An 18867-nucleotide genomic window follows, 5' to 3' on the forward strand; every position below is an offset into this window, starting at 1 on the left:
TCCAATGTCAACCCATACATCTAAGAACGCGATTGATTTACGGCTTATTGTGTGAGTAAATTGAATTCGAGGATCTATCAAGTTGAGTGTCCGTATATTGTTGATAAGTTCTGGTTCTGACTGGTTCCAAATGAGGAAGATGTCGTCTATGAAACGTTTGAAAAATATGAGACCTTCTTTCCATGTAAGGTCCCGGAGGATGTAATCATTTTCAAATTTTGCCATATACGTGTTAGCGTATGCAGGCGCTCCTGGAAAACCCATAGATGTTCCATTTAATTGTATGTAATACTTTTCATCCCAGCAAAAATAACTGTTTTGTAAACAAAACTCCAACAATTGTAGAATGAAGTGTTTGGGTATTTGTGTATTTTCTTGTTTCAATAAAGCCCATTCTACTGCTTCAATTCCGCTAGCATGTGGTATCGAGGTGTATAATGCTACTACATCTATAGTGCATAAAATCCAATTTTCTGTGTTTAGGTGTTTAATCATTTGTAGATTTCTCAGGAAGTCCGTGGTGTCTTCAATATAAGTGTCCCAGTTCTGGACAAATGACTGTAGGAATCTATCGATGAACCTGCCTGGTTTTTCAAAAATTGAATCACATCCAGAAACGATAGGTCTAAATGGAGGATCCATCAGGTTTTTGTGGATCTTTGGTAGTAAGTAGATTTTTGGTCTTCTTGGGAAATCAGTCCGAAGATATTTTTTAGTTGATGAATCAATCCAATTAAATTCTTCCGCTTTGTCCAACATGAGATTGAGATTGTTGGAAATTTCCTTTGTAGGGTCTTTGTCAAGTTTTCCGTAGGTAGCTTCATTAGTAATGTGTTCGAGAACTTTCCTTTGGTAGTGCTCGGAATTCATGATTACTAATCCTCCCCCTTTATCTGCTTTCGAAATTGTGATCGTTGAGTTTCTCGCTAATGTAGTTAAAGCACTTTTTTCAGCTCTGCTCAAGTTTTTGATTTTGTTGGAATATTGTATCTTTTTTAGATCTTGTTGTACTAGTAATTCAAATGTGTCCAAAGTTTTGTGAGACGCTGGAGCGACGAAAGTGCTTTTGGGTTTGAAGGTTGGAAGTGTTGGATCTGTAGTAGAATTATCCTTTGGATCTTGGGGACAAATATTTGTGAAGAAATTACGGAGTCTCAAGACTCTCATAAATTTATAAAGGGCTACTTCTGTCTCTAATTCTGTGCTGTTGTAGGTGCTTACAAAGGACATTCCTTTGTTCAAGACATTTTCTTCAAACGATGTTAATTTTAGGGAAGAGATGTTTATGATGAGACTTTTGTTTGACTCCTCAGACCCTTTTTGCTTTTGTCTTTGTCTTTTTCCTCTCCTTGTTTTTCGATACCGCTGGTTGTTTTGGTTTGACTCTTGTCTGGGGGTCTCCCTTGTTCTCTGCTGGAGTCCAAAAAAGACGATGAAGAACCTGATGTGCTGGGTATTGCGCTTGGTAAGTCTTCTGCTGGTGCTTTCGTCGTAGTTTTAGAACTGGTGCTAGCTTTAAATGATGCTCGTTGGGTATCAATGTCTGAGTCGGACACAACACTTTCCTCTGATGATGCTTGGGTGGTTTTTTTGGTGGTAAATCTGCGTTGAGTATAAACGTCGGCCCAAGTATAAACTTCATTCAGCTTATAGTCAATTGTATCTCTCTTAAATTTTCGTAGTTTAGTCTCTTGTAGCTCTTTCCCATATTTGTCTAGTTTTAGGTTGAGGCTTTCTAGGAATTGTCCCCATGGTTCAACTTCCATTCTTGTTGATAATTCAGTTTTTAAAGTAGTGGTGGCATCAACTAACTACTACTCCAGTATGGGTGAAAATGTCTGGCAATGTTGTTGTCTGGAATAGCCATTACCGTTGTCGGCACGGCCAGTTCTTTTGCACATGAGATCCCTATGCTACATATATGTTGTCTGGGTTAACACTACTTCTAAGCAGCAATAATTATTAATTGTATATTCGATGTTTTGCTTGACACTGTGAAAGTTATACTTATTAAATATAATTGCTGGAAGAAATAGCATTTTGTACTGTTTCATAAAAATATCTTGTTTTTTTATGTAATTCAGGCAGTAATTCACGTTCCATGCACTTAAATAAGCTTTCGAACAATTTTACTTTTCCACCCTCTCTTGCCAGGTCTGACACAGTTAAAGAAAGGGAGAAATCCGATACATCGCATGCCATTACAACACAGTTGTTACTACAATCACGTTGTTACATTGCAAACCATTACAACCAAGTTACAACGACTTGCTGTAAGGGGCAGAAGGTGTTGGATTTAAAATCCAACACCTTCCCTACTGTTGCACAGACTGGAGTTGGAATAGTAAATTATACTATTCCAACATCCAGCGGCCCTACAGCAAGTCGTTGTAACGACTTGCGTTGTAATGATATGTGATGTAACAAAGCGGTTGTTGCTACGACCGCGTTGTAATGACATGCGATGTATCACATGCGATGTAATATCGTATATTCTTAAAGAACATGTAAAGGCCACATCCAATCGAGGGAAAACAGCAGTTCTCTTTAACCAGGCCTACAAAGTTAACAATCACCAACCATAGGCATTCCAGAATGTTCCTTTGTTTAATGGTGTCTGCTTGAGTTTTAGAATATATTGTGACTTTATTCACCAGAGGGCCCCTTTAAAAGTCTTTCTGATAAAGTTGTACAGTGTATATGATAAAGGTGTTGAGTGTATACCTACCTATAATTCCTGATTTGATTAGTCACAAACTGAGCCCTGTGTAACGCTGATAACCCAAATTCCAGCAACTTGTTGTTGTCTACCTTAAATATTTCGGCGCAATTCAAAGCTGTCTGGGATATGATGGATTGAAGACATTAAACAAGTACTTTCTTCCAATTGGAGGCAGACACATATGGGTGTCATTGGTATAGAAATGGTAAAGTATGTTGTGGGGTCCGGTCGTCTGTAGAAGGAGTATCATAGTAGTATTGCAAGATAGTGATAGTGGTTATTGGTGTGGCTCTCTACACGCCATCTAACAGGAACTATTCGGGAAGCATCTCCATCAGCATTTCTGACAGCGATGTGGAATTATATATAGGAAACATGATGCATGGATTACCGACTATAGCTGTTTGAGAGAAATGGCTCTGTAACGATTTAGGATCTATAATTTGAGGAGAATTGCACAGTAACACAGTAAGACCAGTAGACCTACATCTCTGATTGTCTCACCTTTGGAAATGGGATCCACTGCTTTCAGTCTTAGGTCAAAAGGCAGATTAGAGTAGACTCCAGGAGTGGAAGGTCTTGGCATTTGTTTAAAATAACTTATTAAGGTGTTACTTTCTTCTAATTTATTGATGTATCGGGGAGGTTTCCATAGGGAATTGGGTTGTTCACTACAGAATATAGTGGAACCTCAGTTGAGGCAACTTGTGAAGTCCTAATATTTTTATCGATTTTATCAATATCTTTGTCTGCCTCCTTTATAGTTGAAATTTACAGATATAAGAACTAAATCTGCCCTTACAATTTAAATTAATTAATTTTAAAACCGGGTCAGATGACTCATTGGATTAATGCATGCACTGCAAGAACTTGCATTTGACGTCATGCTCACAAGTTTAAATCCTGGCGTGCCCTCTGACCCTTTCTCCCTCCTGAGGTCGAGAAAATGAGTACCACTGAATTGGGAAACAAAAAACATTTGCCGTTCATATACAAGATACCCCACGGTCCACTTTACCAATACATGTTCTGTTATTAATGAAAATATTATGACATGGATTGCAATAATTACAGTTTATGTGCCATGTAATGAGATGTGATATGCATGAGATAGTAGTAATGTATTTATTGTTGAGTATGCCACAGCATTTGAAAATGTGAATCATTGTTATGGAACAACCCTGTCCTAGTAATGATTATGACACAAAAGGAGTGCATATTGAGATGTATTATGTTGGTCCTGGCAACATCTGTTTCTCTGTCCAGTTAATTAAGAAGTCTTTGTGCGACACACAATGGATTCACTTCATGCATCAATGAGCACCACTGTGGATGCGAACAATGTAAACACATTGAGAGTCACTGCATGGAAGGAAGAGCAGAACCCGCAGCTACGCGTGGCGAACAGCCATGGTATGAGGTCTATGCAGCCAGCACATTCTCGCTCACTCACTTATGATTAGGGTGAGAATGTCACCCCTGTCTCAACTTGCAGAAAACTATAAACAAACTAACTCTTTCAGAAGTTCCTGAAACTCCTGAACTATTGATCATGAACAAATGACCTACTTTCACACTGCTTGGCCTCCCCTCTCTTTGCTCCTATTTTTAACTAATACCTATTGTGAATGTTGCCTTAATTTCTACAGGCGCCCTCTTGTAATGTATATAGCTATGACTTTCCAAACCGCTTGTGTTGTAATTTTCAACTAAAGGAAAAGCTCAAGGAAGTGCCTCTGCTTGGTTTGGTGTAAATGTGTTAAGAAGTCAAGAAATTGGCATTAAAATAAAGTATCAGGTGTGCTTGTAAGGCTTAGAAATTGAAGATAGCATGACCGTTATTTCATGAACTACACTCAAGCTCGGACTCAAAGACAGTCTGCTGACCCTGTTTTAAAAAATAAAGCATTCCAACTGGAAGAATAAGCTTTTCTCCCTGTCATCCTTTTTGTGATTTGTGGGATCAAAACAGAGAACCCGAACATGAAGGCTCTGATTGGGTTGCTGCAAAAGAAAATGCTTTATTGCAGTCACCAATAATTGGCAAAGAGCACAGTCCCCGTGTCCTCAAAAAACAATCATATGAAAATGCAATAGGTCTCCATTTACACGCGTTTGAGCTATTGACATTGTAAATGACAATGCCTTTTATTTATGCTTTGGTTTTTAAAACATAAATAAACGGCATTGTCATTTACAATGCCAATAGCTTAAACTCTTGCAAATGCGAGACCAATTGAATTTCCATATTCATGAAGGCATCGTTATCTCCCATGGCCCTGAAGAGCTCCCCATTTGCTACGAGTTAAATAAACAAGTCAGTGGTCACACTGCACAGGAGAGACCCTCCAGCCCTCCTGCAGTAAAAGAAACTCATTAAAGAAAATAGGGCTTACAGAATAAAGAAGACGTACTGTGTAACAAGCGAAGTAAAAGGGCCAAGCCTCATGGTAGGTTACAAATGAAGACAAGGCGGACTAACAAGCCTAATAACAAATCAGAAGCCAGCATTTACGAAGGACGATGCCACAAGCCAATAACAAATAGAGTGGGCGGGGCTTCAAGTACATACTCCAATACAGCATGGCTTGCAGAACAGCGCAAGCGCTGTCCAGGCTCAACCTAAAAAATAGAGAGGCCTAATAAAGTGGCAGGGTGAGCACATCCTGACCCACTGGATCAAGTGAAGGGAACCCCAAGGACAGTCGCCTAAGTTAAGACTTCTGATTTCTGAGCTTGTAAAGTTCCGGGAACTGACCAACTATTGAATGTGGAATATGGTTAAAAAACAGAAATTCAAAGTGGAAGTATGGCATTTGGTTGTAACATTTTAGCATATGTTGATCTTCATTTCACAAACGTCAGAACAAAGAAACAGAAGTGATAAAAATAGGGGACACCATTGTATAGAAACCTCTATAATCAGCCCCCTTTTGAAAATGTTTTTTGCCGTTCGCACTTTGAAATGTGTCCGAACTTTTTAATTTGATGCAATTAAGCATGTACATGTATTTAATCTAATTTTATTAATCTACCTATTCCAAAAGTAGAAATTATGCTCTATAATCATATGTTTCAACCTATTTCAAATTGGTCTAAATAATGTATCCGTTATCACATAAATGCGTTATATAGGTGCATATGCATTATTTCTGCATGTTACATGCAGCCTTTTCTTTCTGATCTGAATTTAGGGATTTACAAGAATCATGCTGGATAAAGTCATGCATGGCGGAGCCAATGTCACCGGATTCCAGATTGTTAATAATGAAAATCCGCTTGTCCAGCAGTTTTTACAGCGATGGATCAGACTGGATGAACGAGAATTCCCAGAAGCCAGAAACACTCCATTAAAGGTAACTCTTTCCCACTATGGTTGATAAGGGATTAATGATAAACTAGAAAAAGCGAGCAACCACTAGTGAACTACAGAGCCTCAATATGGAAAATATATAATAAAAGACATAGACGTAGAAAATTATATGACGTTTTTGTCATTGACTGGACTGGCCAATAACCTGACTTGGAAAATTGTCTAGTCGGCCAGCTGCATCAAATCATCCTTTTGTGATTTATGAATGCATCACCTGCTTTATTATCTTAATTCAGGCTAAGAATCTGAATGGAACTGAGTTGTACAGGGCTTCTCCTGTGGTTCTTGCCCTCCCACCCTAATCATTCATGTCAACATATGGCTGGCTCCCAGTGCCACATGAAGAAGTGGATTTCATATACGTTTAAAAGAGGAATTGGATTCATATACAAAGTTGCCATTTTGTGATATTACTCTATATGTGTTAATACCATGTTACTAGTAATAAACCTATTGTTAAACTGTATCAGATTAAAAGTTATTGAACAACATCTAGAAGTACAATACCCCATCATATATCACCAACAAAAACCAAGGGTGAACAATTTTCAACTTCAAATTTACCAAATGAAAGGTCTTAAATCACATACATGAATATATTGCAAACACAGCTCATATTATAGTATTAACTCGATAGAAGTGGCAAATAGCAATACAGACCCTGACATACATTCTTGTCTTTTTGATCTGGAAGTTGGAAATGTGAGGTATGATTTGCAATGTATTGATTAGGCAAAGCCACATGTGCTTTGCTTTAAGGAATATAGGGGCATATTATCAAGCACGGCGTTAAAATTATCGCCGCTTTAGCGGCAGAAACCTGCTACTAAAGCGGCGATAATGGGCTTGATAATATGCCGCAGAGAATTCCCATAGAAGCCCATGTTGACACCAGAACATGGGCTTCTATGGGAATTCTTAAGGGCATATTATCAAGCCCATTATCGCCGCTTTAGCGGCAGTTTTCTGCCGCTGAAGCGGCGATAATTTTAACGTCGTTGCTTGATAATATGCCCCCTACTTTTTTTAATCTCCGAACTGACACACATTGCCACTCGTGTAAGGTATCTGTCTCTGTGGAGGGTTTCTGATCAGCTGTCAAGACACATATAGCAGTGGTACATTTGTATGCATACCAACAGGCATTCTATAAAGTTTAACAGTAGGTTAAGTATGGTGTACACAGGTAGTCTAGGAGTCGCCTTGTCAGTCACCTTGTTGCAACTGGGTGATAGAGTGAGTCAGTCATTGAGCCAAGACAAATTGTGTCCAAAACCTAGTTGCACGTCATTTATTGATCATCACATTTAGTCAGAAATCAAATAAGCATTCCATATTTGCCCTCTTCTCCTTCTTTGCTATTGGTTTGTCTGAATCCCATCCAAGGTCAAGGTACACCACCAAAATCACTCAACATTTGTTTCATCCGAGAACAGACTCTTTTTTTTAAAGCTGGAAACGTATGAACAGAGATCTTAAACAAAGCCAGGAAGTCACAGCACACGTTGCCAACATATCAAAGATAATTGTGTACATCACATGTGTAATACACTATTGAAAACCACCAAGCAATAAAACCATACATTGTCCAGCCATATTTTCATTTATGAACATCCACACATCCAGTACGTGCGTGCATGCATTCACTGGATGGATGTGTCAGACCCATGAATGCATACAGTGATATCACTTTTAGAATAAATGACCTACTAGGTGAAATACAATGTTTCATGTTTTCATGTACTCCCTGTTAAAAAATAGGCTTCAATAATCCATTTCTGATAAGGTTGATCAGAGAAAGATTAATTATAATCATAATGTAAGTAGCCAACGAGTCAGTGATGAATAAGATTTAATTACCCAGAATGCAACAAAACCAGCAGAGGTGCGGTTTGATGACTGTATTACTGGACATACCTCCAAGGTCTAGACAGATGCCTAATATTAATTAACAGGCAATTGGATAACCCCTGCTCACCCCCTTTTTAGCTTGGCACGAGAAGACAGGCTTATCTCAGAGGCAGTGTGTAAAGCATTTGGGAACACATACAATAATACAGTGAAAACACTACAAACGGACACCACACCAGTTTTTTTTTTTAAAAAAAGTAATCTTTATCTAAACCAAAACAAGACCAAAAAGACAAAAATCCACAATACAGTACTAAAGATATGATTCTTAAAAGGTAGAAACAGTTCTGTTCCAAGACTTTTTACACAAAGTACCTTGGATGCATCGGAAAATGCAAGCAAAAAGGGTTGTAGGAAAGGTGATGCGTCCCTTCCTTACTCTCAGGGAAGGTGATACTTTGGTTCCTTGCTCCGGGGATGGTGATGCGTCGGTTCCTTACTACTGTGCAGGGAAGGTGATGCGTTGATTCCTTACCAGAGAGGAGGTGATGCGTCGGTTTCTTACTGTGTGGGGAGGTGATGCATTGGTTTCTTGCTGCATCCCCTAACGATGTGACAGACTTGACGCTTTGATGCGATCCGTGACAATCCGGTACGATGCAATATATGAAGACCCAGGTTGCTCTTCGATGATTTCAGCCGCATCCCTTTGATGCGTCGGTTCTTTCACAACAGTTCCTGAGTCAGAATCAGTGAGGTGATCTCAGACGTCAGAGATCGGTGCACAGGTTTCGTCGCACGGCAGGCAATTCAGCCGCAAGCCGGTGCTGCGTCGCTTCTTTGGTGGTGGCGATGCATCGTAAAATTCTTCTCGCACCGCTGCGATACGTCGGAAACAGGCGATGCGTTGATTTTAACAGTTTTTGCAGTTTCCATTTCCAAAACAACTTCCAGAGGTCCAGAACACTGACAGGCACCTCTCAGCAGGTCATAACTCTCACAAAGGTGTTCAGGGTGGACTGGGGATGAAGTTGTTGTGTCCGTGAGACTTCAGAACAGGAGGCAAGCTCTATTTCAAGCCCTTGGAAATCTTCTTCAAGCAAGGGACACAGCAAATTCCTTTTCCTTTCCTTGGCAGAAAGTAGCCACTGCAGGCCAACCCCAGACAGCAAACAGCACATGGGCAGTATTCCTCTTCAGTTTCTCCAGCTCTTCTCCTTGGCTAAGGTTCCTCTTGATTCCCAGAAGTAATCTAAAAGTCTGGGCCCCTCTTTTTATAATACAAAGCCCTTTGTTCTCTGTGGCAGAGAAGCTCTTTGCCCAGCCAAAACCAGTTCTGTCCTCTCTGGTGCAGCTTCCTGGCAGGAGGTGGAGACAGCATTGTTCAAGGCAGACCTGGCCCATTAAGGTGTGAAAGAAATCTCCTCCCCCCTACACGAATGCAGCCCAGGTCAATTCAGCCCAGCCCTGACTCACCCTGGAAAGGCAGGACACACCTAACCCCCCAATTGGCTGTCTGAACAGAATGTCCATCCCCAGCCCCTGTCACTCCAAAGCCAGACAGTCAATACACAAACCTAGCAGATGCACACTGGATGCTTAGGCAAGAAAATACCTATTTTAAAGAAATTAGTATTTTAAACTCAGAATGTAAAAATCACCCTCACTAAAAGATGCATCTTAACATTCTGAGTTCAGGCATATCACACTTTATTTTCCTATTGTGTTCCCATAAGCAGTAAGGCTCATAAGATGTTATGAGCAAACTCCCCATCCTATCCTATTGGACAGATAGCCTTAAAATAGTGAAAAATGAATCTGGCAGTATTTCACTATCAGCACATGCCACACACATCAGGGCATTTCCTACCTTTCACATACTCTGCACCCTGCCTGCTCACAGGGGTACCTTGGGCCTACCTTAGGGGTTACTTACATGTAATGAAAAGAGAAGGTTAGGGCTTGGCAAGTGGGTGCACTTGCCAGGTTTTGCTTCAGTTTTCAATCAGGAAGAGCTGCAGTTCTATAAGTTTAATGCCTTCTGAGAGTTTGTCTACATATGCATAATTCACGTCCTGCAGCTTTGTCTGCATATTGAGGGCAGTGGGAGTGAGGCTGATATATCTGATGTGCGTAATTAGTTAGGTGGAGTGCCCTGGGACACAAACCTTATCGGGTGATCCGCTGGGAATTGATGGTGATGCGGGAGGTGCCTCTGACTCTAGAGATGGGGTGACTTTGATTTGAACTTTGCTTTGTTTTCTAAGTATCATAGTTCCATCTTTTATCTTTCTGTGTTGGCTTTGCTGAGCATGATGTTGTATATTGTGAGGCATCACATTGTGGGTGTTTGTTTTCTGGAGGGTGTGACAGCAAAATCTAAAGTTGATGTGTTTTAGATTTTGCAGGTATTTGTATGGATGTATCATTATGAGATTAATGAGTTAGGGCGTCTGAACCACATTTTTGATTTCTTCATTGAGTGGACATTTTTGGGTTGATTGTCGGCATGCAAATACTTGGTTTCACCTTGGTTTTGTCGAAGGTGGTTTAATCAGCAGCCTAATGCATTCAGTTTTTTCAGTTTAAAGACAATTCATTTTGTGGTTGTGGCTGACTTGCTCTCCCGACAGTGCTTATCTTTCAGGATTTTAGAAGGTCCGTGCAGGTAACAGCAATGTGGCGCTGGTGCAGGGTAAGGGGGATTTCGAGGGACAATGCAGAGGGAAAAATAAATAAATAATTAATTTTCCCTCTGCATCATCCCTCAAACTCCCCCATTACACGGCCCCTCCGCCCCATTGCTGTTACCTGCACGGACCGCGGCTTGATTTTAACTTTGCAAGATATGGACCTAAGAATTTGTGTGATGTTTTTCTAACAAAATGCATCTTTCTGGCTCTACCTCGGGTTAAAACCATCCATTATTACCTTAGCTGACACTATGGGTCAGTGAGTAATTCACTCATCACTGACATTACTCTGATTGCACGTGCGGAGTGTCAGTCCTGTCAAGTCACTCTTTTATTAATTCATTATAAACCGAATACCCTTTAACTATGTAAGTAACACCTGTCATGTATTGTGCCCAGAAATTGAAGCATTGCGCTGTAAGGCACTATATGAAAAGAAGTTAATGTTACAGTTTTATTTTTGCCAAGGTGTTCTGTGTTTATGGCTATGAATGTTACTTGAGGCCATTTAAAAACAACAGCGTTCAGTCTTTTTTCCCATGGTTTGATATCACATGACCAATGCACATATTTGGAACGCACTGCCTTTGGCACATGATGAATAATTTTAATAAACATCATCCCTAGCAGCCAACCTTCTGTTTAATGGAAAATAAAGAAAAAATACACTATCTCCCGCCCTGTGCATGCCCAGAGACTACTGGGTTCCCAAAGCACATTGACCTTTGAAGGAAATATGTTTCTCATTTCTGCCTTGCGAGGCATTGCAAATGGTCATTTCCAGGCTTTGACTCGAGGTGATTACAGCACGCGGTGCAGCGCCTCCCTGCAGGCACACTTATAGATGGCCGACAGCCGAGAGTTCCTCTGCGCTGTTTCAGCAGCATTATGTATGGCCTGCCAGATCAGAGCGATTCCTCCTATAGACTCTCTTCTTTATTCTTTTAGATCACCATCAAAAAGCTTTTTTGACTTGGCGTCCTTCTTGCAGGATAACTTTGCAGAAACATTCAGCAAAATTCGTCCATAAACACAAACAGAAATAAAAGATTATTTTTTAGGGGAGTCATACATACACCATATACATTTTATTTACAACATATATATTTTTATACAGAGCACAGTATGTTGAAAACATAATATTGTAACATTTCAGAACAGCTCAGGGTTTTACAGTGGCGTTCAGCTGTACAAGACCTTCGTATACTGTACGCGTGTGTACATATAATGTACAAGAGCATTTTTAAAGTGCACACATGCTAACAATTGCTATGTACTGGAGCGAAACATGTTTCGACAGATATCAGAACTTTTAAACCCATACTGACCTATTTGCCCATTTAATGAGCCCTTGATAGGAATAGCGTACTATTCAATCTACATATTGAATACAGATAATTTATTTGTTTGAGTGCTATCTAATTCTGTTATGCCTAATTCAACAGAACGATTTTTCTAAGCGTCATATAATTTTCTGATAGCTACAGCTGTGCTTTCTGCATACCCTCGGAGCAATAATACGCTTTCTTTTCCTCTAACAAGGCTTTCCTTAGCTTTTGTTATTCTTCCCTACACTCATCTCTATCTAAGGCAGCACTTCCTGACCTATTGTCCACATATACTGGGGTGGGGGGGGGGGGGGGCGTCCGTGGCGCCTAATCAGAGGGCCCACAGACCCATGTAACTCCTAATGACTACTTTTTTTCAATAAACAAGCATTTCGATTTAAATAACTGACTACATGTGGTTCAACCTATCAGAATAAGGGTTTCATCAAGTAACAATAATAATTAGTTAGTCTACTGTATTGCCTCCTCAATGTAGTTGATATCTCTTAATACAATGAATAAAGGTATGTTAACAAAATAATAATCACAAGCCTTTAAAATACATATTTAGTCAGAAGCTGATAGGTAGTTCAGCATCCTTGCCATATTAAACTCGATTGCGGCTCTGTTTACTGCGTTTGACAAGACCAATGTCAAATCCACCCACAACTTCTGTCCCACCACTTCTGCTGAGATTTACAACTTCACATGATTATCTGTTTGTTAGAACCGGCGGTCTCTAGTTGGCAGAGGTATACACTTCTGACAAATAGGGACCTACCAACTCCAGTCAGGGCAAGGGGATTACACACTCAGATAACCCCTGCTACCCCCTTGGTAGCTTGGCAGAGCAGACAGGCTTATCTCAGAGGCAGTGTGTTAAGCATTTATGACCACATACAGTAATAAAGTGAATACACTACAAATGGACACAACACAGAAGTTATTATAAAAATAGTATTTTTATATAAGGCTTAGCACAAGACCAAATAACGACAAAAATATACCACAGTCTTAATAAATACTCTTTGGAAGGAAAAATAATAGTTCAGGTAAGGTTTCTTCTTGGCAAATAGTTCTTTAGCGAAGTATTCTTCTGAGCACAGTTCTTTGGCAACAATGTAACCCCCACAGGAGTCACACGACGTCGAGTCTACAAGATTCCCAAGGTTCGGCGTCGACCGCGAGGAGCGCTACGTCGAGCCTGGAGTTGCAACAGACCCCACAAGTACAGTACCTTGAGAAACGAAGAAAACGATGATCCACGGCGTCGAGATGTCGGCGTCGAGGTCGGCGTCGATCGTGCCTCGGAGTCGGGTCAATCCGCAGCGGTGTCGAGGGATGTCGGGCCGGAGCAGCGCTCACGGCGTCGAGAAGGGCGTCGAGTCGATGCGTTCAGCAGCGGCGTCGGGACGGGGTCGCTTGGAGGTGGAGCCGATACTCACTCCTCACTGGCGTCGATACCGGCGTCGAGACGGGGTCACTTGGAGCCAGGGCCGATACCCACTGCTCACTGGCGTTGCTGCTGGCGTCGATCGGGCCCGGCGGCCGGCGTCGAAGGCTCGGGACACTGGAGCCGTTACTCACGATGTCGAGCTGGATTCGGCGGCGTCGGCGGCGTCGAGACTGCAGATTTTCCCTTGTGTACTGGAAACAACACTTTCCAGCAATTCAGCAAATGGTGAAGTCCTTTGGCCCTGTGACTTCAGCAGGAGACTGGCACTCTTCCAGCCCTTGGAGATTTCCTAGCAAGTGTTCAGAGAGTACACACCAAGTTCCTCTCTCCTTGTTCCTTGGCAAAAATAAAGAAGCAGCTTTCAGGTTCCTCCACAGCAAAACAGCACTCTGGCAGAAAGGGGAGGCAAGTCCTTAGATCAGCAGGCTTCTTGTCCTTGGTACAGGTTTCCTTGTCAGAAGTGATCTGAGTTCTTGGTTCAGGGGTCCTTCTCTTATACCCCATTTCTCCTTTGTTCCCGTTGTCCAAACAGGGAAATTCCCACCATCTCAGGTTTGTTGTGGGTGTTGCCAGGCAGAGGCACCTGGCCTATTCACTGAGCAGGGCAGAGTCCTCAGCCGCCCAGCAGGAGGCGGAGCCAGTATTGTCACTGGCAGGAGCAGGGCTATCAGTCGCCCAGCAGGAGGCGGAGCCAGTATTGTGTCAGGCAGGGCAGGCTACTCTTCCCTCACTCTATGTGTAAACGCCCCATTCACCCCACACTGACTCATTCAGACCTCTGGAGCCACCCAGCCCCTGACACACACACCAAACCAGCAGAGACCGGTAGATAGTTGGACAAGAAAATAGCCACTTTCTAAAAGTGCTATTTTCAAACATAGAATTTAAAAACCATCCATCCTAAAGGGTGTGTTGTTAAATTCTGAGTTCAGGGATACTAAACTCGACATGCTACCATGCTCCCTGAGTCAGATAGATTATAATGGAGTTAATAATCAGTCTGCCCAGTCTGGCCTATTGGAGGCAGGTAGCCCTTCAATAGTAAAAAACGAAAATGGCTGTAATTCACTATTAGGTCATGCCACACACATCAGGGCATGACCTACCTTTTACCAACAATGCACCCTGCCCTAGGGCCTACCATAGAGGTGTCTGAAATGTGGCAAAGTGAAGGTTTAGAGACTGGCAAGTAGGTTTCCTTGCCAAGTCGACATGGCAGTCAGGGACTGCACGCAGGCGCTGCGGTGGCAGGCCTGAGACACATTTTACACGCTGCTTCTGTGGGTGGCACAACCAGTGCTGCAAGCCCACCAGCAGCAGTTAACTTACACGCCCTTGGCACACGCAGTGCACTAGACTAGGGTCTGAACAGTAAGTCAACCAAGCCAATCATGGTAACACCAATCAATGTAACAATTTAACATAGGGAGCACTTGCACTGTGGCACTGATCAGCAGTGGCACAGTGCCCAAAGCAATAATCCAGCAAAAACATCGTAAACAGAGGAGGCAAACAGAAAAAAATGGAGGAGAGACTCATGCCAATGATGCCAGGTCTAACACGTGTCCCCTCCAGCTGAAATGTGGGGAGAACTACCCTTCACCCAGGGAGTCCTCATCACTAAGGCGGAAAAATCTGGACAGACCATCAGCATTGGCGTGATCTGTACCAGGGCGGTGTTCCACCGTAAAGTCCATCCCCTGTAGGGAAATGGACCTCCTCAACAGTTTTGGGTTCTCACCCCTCATCTGCATTAACCATCTGAGGGGCCTGTGGTCTGTCTGAACCCGGAAGTGAGTCCCAAACAGGTAGGGTCTTAGCTTCTTCAGCGCCCAGACCACAGCAAATGCCTCACGCTCTATCGCACTCCACCTTTGTTCCCTGGGAAGTAACCTCCGGCTGATGAAGGCTACAGGTAAGTCTCGGCCCTCCTCATTCATCTGTGCTAGAACAGCCCCCACACCATGCTCTGAAGCGTCTGTCTGGACAATGAATTCTTTTGAAAAGTCGGGTGCCTGGAGGACCGGTGCTGTACACATTGCAGTTTTCAGGGTGTCAAAGGCGTTCTGACAGGCGTCAGTCCAGATCACAAGTCTCGGCTGCTTCCTGGAAGTCAGCGAGGTCAAGGGGTGCACAATGTTGCCATACCCCTTGACAAACCTCCTGTAGTAACCCGTGAGACCCAAGAAGGCTCTCACCTGAGTCTGGGTTTTGGGCGGTTCCCAAGCCAGGATGGTATCTATCTTGGGTTGCAGGGGGGCCACCTTGCCACTCCCTACTTGGTGCCCCAAGTACACCACTGAACCCTGCCCAATCTGGCACTTACTAGCCTTGATTGTGAGGCCTGCTCTGCGCAGGGCCAACAACACTTCCTGGAGGTGGCGCAAGTGTTCCTCCCAGCTGGCGCTGAACACTGCTATATCGTCCAGGTAGGCGGCGCTGAAATCTTCCAGCCCGGCCAATACCTGGTTAACCAACCTCTGGAATGTGGCAGGGGCATTCTTCATCCCAAAGGGCATCACACGGAACTGGTAGTGCCCATCTGGCGTGGAGAATGCAGACCTCTCTTTTGCCCCATCAGTCAAGGCGATCTGCCAGTACCCAGACGTTAGATCAAACGTACTAAGGTACCGGGCAGCCCCCAACCGATCGATGAGCTCATCAGCTCTGGGGATGGGGTGCGCGTCAGTCTTGGTGACCGAATTGAGTCCTCGGTAATCCACACAGAACCGAAGTTCTGGTGAAGCACCAGGCGCTGCAGCCTTTGGGACCAAGACCACTGGGCTGGCCCAAGGACTGCTAGAGGACTCAACCACCCCTAAGGCAAACATCTTGTAGACCTCCTCCTTGATATATGCTCTGACCTTTTCAGTCACCCTGTAGGCCTTGTGCCTCACAGGAGTGCTGTCCCCAGTGTCCACATCATGGACACACCACTGAGTGACACCAGGGATTAAGGAGAACAGATCAGGGAATTGTACCAACAGATGGCGACAATCTTGCTGCTGCTCAGCGGTCAGCGTGTCAGAGAGGACAACACCATCCACTGACCCCTCTTTTTCTTTTGCACACAGGAGGTCAGGAAGAGGCTCACTCTCCTCCTCCATCCCAGCATCTGTGGCAAGGAGCATGCCCACTTCGGACCTTTCTAAGTGGGGCTTTAACCGGTTGACATGCAGGACCCTTAAGGGGTTCCTGGGAGACTTCAAGTCCACCAAGTAGGTGACATCGCTCTTTTTCTCCACAACCTCAAATGGTCCGGTCCACCTGTCCTTGAGTGCACAAGGTTCCACAGGGGCCATGACCCATACTTTCTGACCAGGTTGAAGCTCAACCAGAGTGGCATTCTGATCGTACCACCGCTTCATCTCTTCCTGGCTGGCCTCCAGATTTGCCTGAGCAAGATCTCTGAAGCGCCGAGTCTGGTTCCTAAAGGCCAGCATGTAACTATATACATCCTGGGGAGGTTTCCTGGGAGATTGCTCCCAGCCTTCTTTGACCAGACTCAAAGGTCCTCTTACCGGGTGACCATACAAAAGCTCAAAGGGGCTGAACCCTAGAGACTTTTGTGGCACCTCACGGTAAGCAAACAGCAGGCATGGCAAGAGGACGTCCCATTTACGCCTCATTGGTTCTTCAAGACCCATGATCATGCCTTTTAGGGTCCGGTTGAATCTCTCAACCAGCCCATTCCCTTGAGGGTGGTAAGGAGTGGCAAACTTGTAGGTTACCCCACACTCCTTCCACAGAGACTTCATATAATTCGAAATGAAGTTGGTGCCCCGGTCTGACACCACCTCTCTGGGGAACCCCATGCGGGAGAAAACACCCATCAGTGCCCGTCCCACCACGGGGGCCGTCACTGTGCGGAGAGGGATGGCTTCCGGGTACCGGGTGGCATGGTCCACCAAGACCAGGATAAACCTGTTGCCCATGGCTGTCTTGGGGTCCAGTGGCCCCACAATGTCAATTCCCACTCGCTCAAAGGGGGTACTGATGACGGGAAAAGGTTGGAGGGGAGCCTTCTGCTTCCGCCCACTTTTCCCACTTGCCTGGCAAGTTTGACAGGTCCTACAATGGATATCTGAATCCCTTCTCATCTGGGGCCAATAAAAATGGGTGACAAGCCTGTCATAGGTCTTGTCCTGCCCCAGATGTCCAGCTAACGGAACGTCATGAGCCAACCCCAGTAGGAAGGCTCTGAAGCGCTGGGGTACCACCAGCACACGGGCTGACCCAGGTTCAGCAGCCTTAGGCTCGCTATACAGGAGGTCGTTCTCCCAGTAGACCCAATGTGATCCTGACTGATCACCTGTCGTTTGGTCTGAGGCCTGCTGCCTCATACCCACAAGAGAAGGGCACACTTTCTGTTCAGCACAAAATTCCTCCCTGGAGGGACCACCATCCTGCTGCCAATGGGTCAGCTCGGGCAGGTCTCCCAGTTCGGCCACTTGTTCTCCTGTCGGTTCCAGGGCATCCCCCTCAGGGTCTGCTCCCTCCTGGACCGCGGGAATGATGGGGGACGGTTTCCCGCGCCCCCTGCCCCTTCTCTTCACGGTTGGGACCTGGGCCATACTTTCAGGCTCCAGGGCCCCATCAACACCCTTACTGACTGACATGGACCGGGTGGTCGCACACACCCACTCAGGCAGACCCAACATTTCCAGGTGCGATTTTCTCTCCACCTTAGCCCAAGGGGAGTCCTCCAAATCATTGCCCAAGAGACAATCAACAGGCATGGCGGGCCTCACAGCAACCTGAAGAGTACCTGAGACCCCCCCCACTCAAAAGGAACTTGAGCTACCTCACACTGACTCTGTGAGTTGTCAGCAGTTACAACGGGGTAGAATGCATGAGGGACCACCTGCTCTCTGGACACCAAGTGACACTTGACAGCTGTCACACTCGCTCCGGTGTCTCTGAGAGCTTCCACCCTATGGCCATTAATGGTCACCCACTGCCTATATTTCTTAGTGTTATTAGGCAGAGGGGTTGGAGGGACCATTTCCACGTCTCCTAAAGAGACCAGGGACATTTCTGCGGGACCCCACCCACCGGGGGCACCCATCTCATCCCCTCCCAGGGCTACACTCGCTACCTGATGAGGGGGTGCACGCGGCGGTGCATTCGAATCCTTCATGGGACACTGGGGATCATAATAACGGTGTCCCACCTGCTTACAGGCATAGCAGGTCATGGGGCCCCTGTGAACAGGTTTACCTGTCGGGGCCTCTGGCTTCTTTACAGGGGGAGGCTGGGAACCCTTCCCTTGGTTCCCTTGGGGACTACTTTGGGGCCCTTTCTGAAACTCCCTCTGTTTACCCCTGTCCCCCCCACTCTTCTGCTGGGGACCCTGCCCACCTTTGGCTGAGTCTCCCACTGGACCCTTGTGGACCCTGGTACTGACCCAGCGGTCCGCCTCCTCAGCAAGTTTTCTAGGGTTA

The 18867-nt window shown here is 44.5% G+C and overlaps 1 protein-coding gene across 5 annotated transcripts in view; it reads left to right on the forward strand.

Annotated features, from left to right (window-relative positions):
- The window catches only part of GRIA3 (glutamate ionotropic receptor AMPA type subunit 3), a 1128422-nt gene that overhangs the window by 674280 nt on the left and 435275 nt on the right, over positions 1–18867 (forward strand). For all 5 annotated transcript variants that reach the window (XR_014962259.1, XR_014962260.1, XM_085608118.1 and 2 more), the window contains exon 6: positions 5917–6078. Coding sequence is in view for 3 of the 5 variants with exons in the window: in XM_085608118.1 (XP_085464244.1) it covers positions 5917–6078 (162 nt within the window). In the remaining 2 variants the exon portion in view is untranslated. The remainder of the gene's footprint in view (positions 1–5916; positions 6079–18867) is intronic.

The sequence above is a fragment of the Triturus cristatus genome, chromosome 5_2, assembly GCF_964204655.1.
Source record: "Triturus cristatus chromosome 5_2, aTriCri1.1, whole genome shotgun sequence".
NCBI lineage: Eukaryota > Metazoa > Chordata > Amphibia > Caudata > Salamandridae > Triturus > Triturus cristatus.